This window comes from Protobothrops mucrosquamatus, unplaced genomic scaffold (genome assembly GCF_001527695.2).
Source record: "Protobothrops mucrosquamatus isolate PMUCROS unplaced genomic scaffold, P.Mucros_1.0 scaffold60, whole genome shotgun sequence".
Classification (NCBI taxonomy): domain Eukaryota; kingdom Metazoa; phylum Chordata; class Lepidosauria; order Squamata; family Viperidae; genus Protobothrops; species Protobothrops mucrosquamatus.
In genome coordinates this window covers 630,581-640,710 of record NW_015386439.1, presented here as the reverse complement: position 1 = coordinate 640,710, position 10,130 = coordinate 630,581, and the positions used below count along the sequence as shown (strand labels likewise).

General features: G+C 55.5%; 1 protein-coding gene across 1 annotated transcript; it reads right to left on the bottom strand.

The window, feature by feature from the left end:
• Positions 1–561: 561 nt before the first annotated feature.
• Positions 562–3,655, bottom strand: EMP2 (epithelial membrane protein 2). Its single transcript, XM_015812008.1, has 4 exons — positions 3,554–3,655; positions 2,524–2,614; positions 1,071–1,217; positions 562–750 (listed from the first exon to the last, which is right to left on the bottom strand). Exons 1-4 carry the CDS (start codon positions 3,629–3,631, stop codon positions 563–565), a joined length of 504 nt encoding a protein of 167 aa, XP_015667494.1. The 5' UTR covers positions 3,632–3,655; the 3' UTR covers position 562.
• Positions 3,656–10,130: the final 6,475 nt, after the last annotated feature.

The following is a 10,130-nucleotide window of genomic DNA, read 5'->3' as shown; positions in this document are numbered from 1 at the left end:
ACTGGAATTCACTACGGTTGCCCCAGCTTGCAAGATGCCAGCCCTCAGCGTTTTACAGAACTGGGGGAGGGGGAAGGACAATGTGGGCGGTGAGGAGCTCCGCTTCATAGGCGTAAAAGGGAACCTGCGTCCAGCCGGCTGGGCCTGAGCTAAGGAGGCTGGCATCTGCTGCACGCTGCCAGTCACAGCCAGACTCCCACCTGTGTGCCCCCGGCCCCACCTTGGGTTAAGGCTAGTAGCCCCGCAGTTGTTTGGGGAGCTGCAGAGCCAGAGAAGCCCCACAAGCAGGAGGGGGGCCGGCATGCCTGGACTCTGAGTCACCCAAGAGCCATGCAGGCTGCTGGCTGGCGCTGGGCATCCCTGCCCAGAAGTGCCCGTCCACCCACCTCTTTCGTCTCTTCTGTCCTCCCATCGGCCTTGTAATGCCACGCCAAGGACGGGGAGAGGCCCAACCACAACTTTACTACAAACGCTTCTATTTACACAAGGGGGGGGGTGGAGTTCCAGCAGAGCTGGGGGGCGGGGGGGCTGTCCTTCTCCCTCGCCAGCCGCCCGCCCGGCTTTATTTGCGCTTCCTCAGGACGAGGTACATGAGGCCACTGAGCAGGGTGAAGGCGAAGGCGACCCAGGCCAGCACGTAGGAGTAGCCGAACCGGCCGCTCTCCACCCCAGCCGGGCCGTAGCTGGAGCCCCGGTGCAGCTCCGCCTGCCGGTCGGTGTAGACGGAGGCCCCGATCATCACGCACAGGCCTGCGGGCGAGAGGCAGAGATGGCCCCACTTAACGTCAAGCCACAAACTGGGGGCCTACAGTGGCAGTAGTCCTCGGCTTATGACCAGAATGTCTGTTGCTGAGCAAGGCAGGGTTAGGAAGCCCCCACCCTGCGATTTCTGGATCGGGCGAGGCTTTGGAAAAATTGCCTTTCTTATCTCCTGTCTCCCCAGCAAAAGGGATCCTTGGGGGGGGGAGCGTCCCTTTCCTCTTCCCCCCCCCCACAAATCTGGTTTAGCAATCCCATTAAAAATGTCGGTCCAGTTCCAGGAAAGTGGATTTTAAAGCAGGGCTACTCACAGGACAAGAGCTGGAGGATGGAGGTCAACACAAACCGCTCGCCTTGCTTCAGGCGGAAGAGCTGAAGGAGGAAGACGAAAAAGGCCACGCAGCAAAGAATCGTGGACAAGATCATCGTGGCTTGGACAGTCTGGATAGACGGGTATTCTGGAGGGTGGTGGTGGGGTGAATAAAAAGGTCACTTCTCGGACAAACTGCCCACTGAACGTCCAGCAGGGCACAAAGCTGGTTCCCCACATGGCTCCACTTTAAGTCCTGTGGACTTCAATTCCCAGAATTCCCCAACCAGCATGAAAGCCTAGAGCAGGGGCATCCAACCTTCGCAACTTTTAAGATCTGGGGAAATCTGGGAGTCGAAGTCCACAGGGGTCACGGTCGGACATCCCTGCCATATTGTGTAGCCCAACGTGCCATGGCTTGTAAGCCAAGATTGATGGCTTAAGGCCGAGTGCTGGAGAAGCTTCAAAGGCAAGCTTCAGCCAAAGCAAGCCCCCTCCTCGTTCCGGACAACAGCAGCACCTGGGGGCCTCCCCTGCCCAAGCTCATTTTCCAGCCGCTTTTCCGCCCCCAGATCCGCCCGCATCCTGCCCGAGACGTCCCCGTGCCAATTCCATGCCGAAGGACAATAAAAAAAGCTCAGCCTCTCCTGCCAACTCTCCATCCTCAGTTTCCTCCGCAGGAAAATCAGGCTGCTTCCACTGCAAGGCGCTTTTTGAATCGGGCAGCTGCGGCCCCTCCCTTCCTCCTCCTCCCTCCCCAAGGGCCTTGGCAAAGCGCCCCTGCCTCCCTGGAGGTGGCCCCCACTCCTCAAACGGGGGGAAATCCCAGAGGAAGGGGCTTGGGGTTGGGGCCGGTGGTCCCGGGGGGAGCAGACAGGGCTACAGCCTGGACCTCCCACCCCCAAAAAATGTTACTTCTCAGAGACAGCATCCAAAATGCAAGCACGGTAACACAACATAAAGGTAAAGGCTTCCCTGTCCGGTCCGGTCTGACTCCGGAGCGCAGGGTCATCCCCACTTTTTGGGCGAGGGAGCCGGCATCGTCCAAAGACACTTTTCATGGGGCCAGCATGGCGATATGCCAAAGGCGCACAAAACGCTGCTAGCTTCCCACCAACGCGGCATCTATCTTTCTACTTGCACTTGCATGCCTTCGAGCTGCTCAGTGGGCAGTTGCTGCTGGGGCAAGTAGCTGGAGCCCTCCCTGTTAGCAGCAGCTGACAAGCTCAGCATCTTTAACCACTGAGCCATCTTGCCCCAGTAACGCATCATACTCCTGTGCAGCTGGGAAAATGTGGAATGCCAGGATATCCTGGCATTTTGCAACCATGACGTCTAGTTAGAAGACTTGGGGACTGGGGAGGGAGGCAGAGCAGATCCCCCCCATGGGTGCCATTGGAGCGCCTGTCTCTTCCCACCCCCAGCAAGGAGAGAAGCCCCCCCTGGAGACTCACCTGGAAGGGTATGGTCCAGGGCTGTACAGTTGCTCTCATTGAAGCAATGGTGCCAGATGTCTGTGAAGAAGCCATCGCCAACCCACCAGGCCTAGAGAAGAAGACAAAAGGGACCTCTGCTCAGGAGAGCTTTTTTTAAATAATAAATAAAAAATAACCAAACCAATGCACAGGTGATGAACTTTCATCAAGCATTTGTGGCTGGCAGTTATTGCTTACGGACGTCGTCTACGGATAGGCAGAGGGAGAACTTTGTAAATATGTCTAACAAAAGAGTCAGGAAGTAGCTCCATGTGTGGGTGTGCGTGGGTGTGTGTGTGCATGCACGCATGCAAGCCAAGGTGGTGTTTTGTTTCAGCTGATGAGGTCAGTATTTGGGTTCTATTCAGCCTGAATTCAGCTCAGGCCTGAGTAAATCCATCATGTTTTGTTTACGGGCAATTCATGACCAGTGAAAACTCAGCCATAACTGATCTGCAGCCCCCGTGGATTGGCAGGTCAGACAGAGAGACGTGACTTCAAAGAAAAGAATTGGTTCCCCTTTCCCCCCCCCCCCGGTTTGATTCGACCTGCAAACTGGTATAAAGTGGCACCAGTTACCTGTTTGCAGTATGTGTGAAGCAAGACTTCCGACAGCTTTGTTCATTTGAATAGGCATTATCCCAAAGTGGGAATCTTAGTTCATAGGGTGTGTGTGTGTGTGTGTTTCCTTTTTAAGCTGGGCACCGAAACAATGGAGACCTTCTCAGCAGCACCTCCTAGACCAATGTTTCTCAACCTTGGCTGCTTAAAGATGTGTGGCCTTCAATTCCCAGAATTCCCCAGGCAGCTTTGGGGGAATTCTGGGAGTTGAAGCCCACACCTTTTCAAGGGGCCAAGGTTAAGCAACACTGCCTTAGACTAAGGGCATCGTCCGTGTATTTCCAGATTAGAAGAGACTCAGATCTGTAAAATTTAATTTCCTTGTTCAGAGGACATCCCTTTAATCTTGGAATCAAATCCCAAACTGAAAGCTACCCTGGCAACTCACGTTATCAATTGTAGAGATGAACAAAAGGGCAGCTGAAGTGATGTGGAAGAGGATGATAAATGCCAGGAGAATCAGCATCTTGGCGTGGGGGGAGCGGTTCTTTCAATGAGAAGAAAGCGATGCTGTTTAGACACAAAGGGAAAACAGAGCAGAATTATGCCACGCAATACATTAATACGTCCTCTGGAAAATTTCTGCTACTCTAGTCAAGCCAATTTTGTCACTTCTTTTACTTTGACATAATTATTCGACAATTTTCATGAATCAAAGCTGCCTTCTCAAAAGACACGTCTGAAAGTTGCCAAGCTTGAAAAACGCAGATTTAGAAGAACTCTGGAGAGGAGGTTAGGCCTGATCTTCTCCTTTTAAAAACAAAAGGCCTTGCCTAAGAGTGGAAGATCTTGATCTGCCAGTTAAAAAAGCTAAATCTGAACCTGGAAGGGTGGCGGCTGCGATGAAGATTTTTCCTTACCGTCTCCTCAACCCAGGATACCATGAAAGCATTCTGTGGTGACAAGGGGACAACTCTAAATTTATGGAAGCTGGATATTTGCCTCATAGATGCAGTAAGACCACTGGATCTTCACTGGATCTATTGCACCTTCACTGCTGCAATTCCAGAATCACAAGAAGACCAGGCTTTCCGTTTTTCCCATTTATTTCACAGGGTGGCTCCTCTGATCCTAATCACTCTGCTCTCCTTTCTTTCCCTCTCTAAACAACCAAGCATTTGCAAGTACTTCCCTCTGCAAATAGCCACAGCACTTAGGACTTATATACCGCTTCACGGTGCTTCACAGCCCTCTCTAAGCGGTTTACAGAATCACCATATTGCCCCCCAACCATCTGGGCCCTCATTTTATCCACCTCGGAAAGAGGGAAGGCTGAGTCAACCTTAAGCAGGTCAGCATCGAACTCCTGGCAGTGTGCAGAATCAGCCTGCAATCCTGCATTCTAACCACTGGGCCACCGGGTCTCTTTTTATAAATACCCACTCAACCACAGTGGGATGGCAACAAGGGAGCCGATACCTTGAGGTTTGGGGGCCGGGGATCTACTGGGTTCAGGGTACCTGAATCTATAGAACCGATGGGCCTCTCAGAGAGGCGGTTCTACCTGTACCTTCCTCAACCAAAGGAAGGGCTGGATGCAACCGGAGGGCCTCCGAAGGGTCTTCCTTGACCAGACACGGAGGGGGCAGTTAACAGACAAAGATTGGGGGGTGGGGGGCTTCTCTTGGGTGGCCCCAGTAAACTCCTCTCTGTTGGCCCTAAGGGAGATTTTAAAGATTTGCCTCTGCCAGTCGGTATCTGGAGGCTCCGTGCTCTGCTCCTTTATTTGCTCATCTTGTTTAATCTTGAAACCTTGGATCTGTCGAACGTTGTTCCAGGATTAAGTCTGCGCTTTTCTCTGGCCCTGAAACGCCATCTCCGCCTCTGTTTTGGCTTAACGGCCCAGCCTTCATTTAGCACAGGGACCACCACTGTTTTCAAGCCGGCCTTTCGACCGCTCCGCTTCGTTTCCGAAAGGAGAACCCAGGCAGGATAAACAAGCAGAATCTGCTTTGACTGACATGAAGATTCCTTAGGTACATTGAGTGGAATTACTCACCCTGCTCCTGTCACATTAAAAGATCTACAACTTGGTGGAGCAGCTCTGGGGCCACACCTGAGGATTTGGGAGGGGCTGCTTTAAAAGGAGCCGGTGCTCAGAAGGTCAGCTCCCCTTCATGCGGGTCCCGGGTTGGGCCCGCTGGTCTCCAAGGAAGAGATTGTTTGCTTTTTGTATATTGTGCAGTTTGGAGCTTTGATTGTAAACCATTCTCGTTATTAGCTGTTGGGTCACTGGCGGTGGTGCCACTGAACCACGCAGAGAAGGCGGATTTGATGCCCCCTCTGAAAAAGGGCAAGCGCTACTGTTGGCTAAGAAGAGGAAGACTTGAGACTCGGAAGATCCAGCCTCAAGGATGCAATTTGCTCTCCTTGACCTAATGCCACTTCGGGGAAGGGGGGGGAGTACAGCATCTACACCTGGGAGGTTCCAGAGCAGAGGGAAGGAAATGGCAATGGGGAGAGGGATTGGGGAGAGAGAGAGGGAGGGAGAGGGCCAAAATTCTCCTTCTCACAATGCCCAGTTTGTGTGGCCACACCTAAAGGGCATCTTGTGAAAGGAGGACCTTCCTATCAAAGCCTTCCAGAACAGCACTGGTGGGCGGGCTGCCTGGAGAGCAATGCAGCCGACGGCCAGTCCCAGAATGCCTTTTTCCTCAGTCGGGAGCCCTGCCTGAGAAAGGTCTGTTTGCCCAACCAGGGAGTGGCCGGAGGAGAACTTTAAGCCAGGATCCTGGCTCCCTGAAATCACAAGAAGGCCCGCCAGCACCGAGTGCAGCAAGCTGCCTTGTGATAAAACAGGGTTGTCTGGTTCTGCTTACGTTTTCTTGCTGGCCACCTGCTTCCTCTTCCGTTTACCTGCTGCTCGTTGTTTTGTCTGTGCTGGGCCATGGAAAGATGGATGATACTCGGTGTAATAAAATCTTACAACGCCGTTTTAAACACACCTAAAGGTGTAGGAGGCACCCTGCATCTCCCTAAGCCACCGTTGACAGACGACAAGGCTGGTTTGCCCAACATGCCAAGCCCACATCCAGGCCAGCTTAGTTCAGTCTGATCAGATTGATCAGTCGACTGATTAATGCCCTGGCCTGATCCACTCAATCTGGGCAGTTTTATTTAAAGAAGTAAAATTGTTCTAAAGAAAAAGAAGCTGCTTCCAAGAGCAGCCAGCCAGATGCTCTTGGAAAGCTTACAAGCTATGATCTACCAATCAAAGCAATGCACGGAAAACAGGCAGGAATGCAAACTGAAGAAAAAATATTGCAAAACAGTCTTGAGATGTCTCTTGTAAAACTACTCAAACAGCAGTGACTCCAACTGCATCCACTTTGAATGAAGGAAGGCAGACAAAATCTGGACACAGCATTTGTGGAAGCAGAGTGGAGGCCCCCTGGCTTACAGCCAAGGGCTCTGGCCAGGCGACCCTTAACTGTGATTCTGGGTTCATCTTAGGTAATCCAGAGCAGGAGCCATCTTCTTGAGCGCCCTAAATGTCCAGCTTCCCAACAGTGTACCTGGCTGGCCACTGGGGAAGAAGGGTCCAAGAGACCAGCAAGGTTCGGGAGAAGCAATGATTGGGCCAAGAGACCCCCTGGCGTCTTCCTTCCTTCCCTCCCCCTCAAGAATATAGAAGGAGACCCCGGATGCAAATGGTTACATCAGAGGTTGGACAAGGCTGGATCCCTGGGCCTCTTCTGATAACAGAGCCCTGCTCCAGAAGAGATGAAACGGGAGAGACGTCCCAGCCTCCTAACCGGAGGGCATGCAATGGACGGTGGATTCACCATTCACACATACGCATATGTACATGCATGAATATATATACACATATGGAAATCCTCGCTACTCGTCTTATTGTTCTGATTAACACTTTTCCTTCTCCAATAATCCTAATTCACATGTCACATTATGCACACTTTGCATAATTAAGTTTGCTGAATAGGTTACAACTAGCAGGGTTCGCAAAACACGCTAAATTGTTCATCACGGTTTGAAAGCAATAAGAACGGATTCAGCTGCTAAGACAAACCACCACCCGCCTGGAAAGGGTCCCCCAAACCGATTCTGTGTGACGGAGACCTTTCTCTGAATCTGGAACCACAGACTGATGCCAAAAAAGTTGCTATGGTGAGAAGGGAAAAAGTGAAACGCAGCTCTGTGGCTCTCCCTTACCTGGGCACCTGTTACAGGTACCCCAGGTAGGGAACTCCCTTTGTCGGGATGGGAACGCAGGACGGCCTCTTCAGCCAAACCCTTCAGCCAACAGCCCTTCCTTGCCCCACGACCATTAAAATGTCTGCGGTCCAAGCAGGGTCCTCCTGGCCGTAATCCAGGGGCTCTTCCAGGGACCCTAGCTCCACACTTTACAGGGGGCCCATCTGAAGCCCTCGGCGGGCTCCTCAGTGCCGGGCACGATCTGGCTGGAGGGTCTTCACCGACGACCCTCCCCGCCGCCAATGAGCTTCGGCAGCCACTCCCTGCCCCACATTACTTCCAGCCGGGGACGAGCCCCGGGGCCAGGCTTGGGACGCCTGGGAGGTGCGCAGAGAGCCCCGGACGAGGCTTCGTGGGCGGCTGGAACTGAGTCTCCTCCCGGGAGGCCAAAGAGCCGCAGGAGGGACCGTCCCGCTCCGGCTGCGCAACGCAAAGCGGACGCACAACGAGGCGGCTCCGGTGTCCTCGGCCGGGAGACCCGCGGCCGTCCGTCCCAGCCCGGCGCCCCGGCCATTTCCCCAGCGCGGACGGGGCTCCCTCGCGGCCGCCGATGCAGGGCGGGCCATCCGGGAGCGCCCCCCGCCCCGTCTCCCCTCCGTCCCGCCTGGCGCTGCCGGGCTCCAGCCGCGCTCCGGCGCCAGAATCGCCGCGACTCAGCCCGGCCGCCCGGCGCGAGCATCCCGCCCCTCCCGGCCAGGCTGCGGCGAGCGAGCGAGCGAGGCTCCCCTCCCTCCCTCCCTCCCTCGCCGAGAGAAGCGCGGCGGGCGAGCCCGGCTCCCTCGGGGGGGCTCTGTCCCTCCCGCCCCCGCCCCGCCGGGGACCCTCCCGCGCCCCACTCCCGCCCTCCCTCCCTCACTCACGGGCGGCGGCGGCGGCGGGGCTGCTGCGCGCGAGCGAGGAGTCGCTGCTCCGTCTGCCGCCTCCTGGGCCGGCCGTGCCAGGAGCCCGGCTGGGTGGGGAGGGAAGGGGGAGGGGAAAAGGCGGCGGGCCGGGGGAGCCGCCAGAAGGCCGGGCCGGCCCGCAGGGGCGGCGGAGGAAGCGGCGCGCTTCCCGAGAGGGGGGGCTCTCTCGCCGCCGGCCGGAAGGGCAGCCGTTGCTTTGGGGGCGCCGCCCCCCCACCGCCCCCCTCCCGGGAAGGGCCCGGCGGGTCGCGCCCCGAAGGAAGGCCTTGCCGTGGCGGGTCGGACAGTCAGCCAGAGGTTCCGGCTGCACCGAGCAGTTCTGGCCCCCGACCCGGGCCTCGTTGTGGGCAAGATCGCGACTTAAAGGGAGGGAAGAGCGAGCGCGGATTCGGTACAGAAACCGCCTGTACTTTACAGCCCCCCCTTCCCAAGGCTGAGCCCCCCCCTCTCCCGTTTGGGCAGGTCAGCCAGAGGGTGGTTTGCCCAAAGAGGAGACCTCCGCCTGCCCTCTTCTTCTTCTTCGTCTTCTTCTTCTTCTTCTTCAGGAGGAGGGCAGCCTGAGACTGGGACTAAAACGCCAAAGACAACAACATCTCCTGACCCGGCCCAGAATCTTGGTCCAGGAATGGAACACATTGGATGCCTGGGACACTTGAAGCAAAACCAAAAACATTCACATTATTTTCCACAGAGAGACTTCCAGGACTCCCTGTATAAAACCTTTACCGGGCTGGGGGCTTCCCCACCAAAGCCATTTCCCTTCCGTGGCTGGGGCCAACCAAGACCCATCATCCCCTGCAGGCGCCTTTTGACACAGATCAATAAAAGTGCCAATGGGACCGATAAGAAACTGGGGGGTGGGGGTTCTTGGGCCTCTTTAACTGGCCGGACTTACTGGGCACCTCTTTAGCACAGGAGCCCCACACAACCTGCGGCCCCTGCAAGGCGTTTTGCTGCAGGGGAGAGAGTAGCAAACAAGGGCCCCTCCCACCAGCCTGGCTGCAGGGCACTAAAGGATGGCCAAGTTATTTTGGCAACCGAGGCAGGAATTTCCACCAGCAGCCAGTTCTCCACCTCCCCAGCAGTGAAAACTCAGCAGGGAGCAGCAAGAAGCCATCTGGTGCCTGTTCAGGTGGCTTCCCCTGAGAGGCCGAAGGCGGCCACTGACCTGGAGGCTCTCGGAGGAAGGTCCCGGCTGGCTGAGCAAGCAGATCCAGTTTTTTAAAATAAAAAAGAAAAATTGTATGTGTATAATGTGCACGCATGCATGTGTAGGACCAGAGAATCCAGCCTGGCCCAAGGCAGAACCGTGGCCGGATAATCTTGAGAGCAGAAGAGAGATCCCGAAGCCAAGTGGATTACTGGCCCCTCACGGGGTCCCTCCCCTCAGTGCTGCTGCCAGGAGAACTGAATGACCCACTGGAAGCATCCGGCCCCCGTCCTGCTTCAGGTTCATCCAGCAGACCCAGAGGCACCAGGCTAGGAAGATGCTCCTTCCATGCACAAATGAGTGAATGCATCAACTCTAAGAAGGAGGCATCAGCATCTCTCATTTCATGCACCTTTGGCAGCCCCTGAGGGCTATTTTCAAGGCCAAAAAGGCTTTGGCCAGATAATGACCTCTTGAAGTAAGTATGGCCAGGACAACAAAACACTGTTTTGCTCTCAGATCAGAGGAGGACGAGCACCTGCAGACTTCTGGGCAAGAGGTCAGAAGGGGGCGGCTCGGAGACATGAAGACTGATGCGGGAAGGGAGGGCATGAAGGGGTCCCAGAGGCCGGGGCATCTCCTGTGCAGCAGGCCAAACATCGGCCTTGGGTGAAACCGCCTCTTCCTCCCTGTCTCTG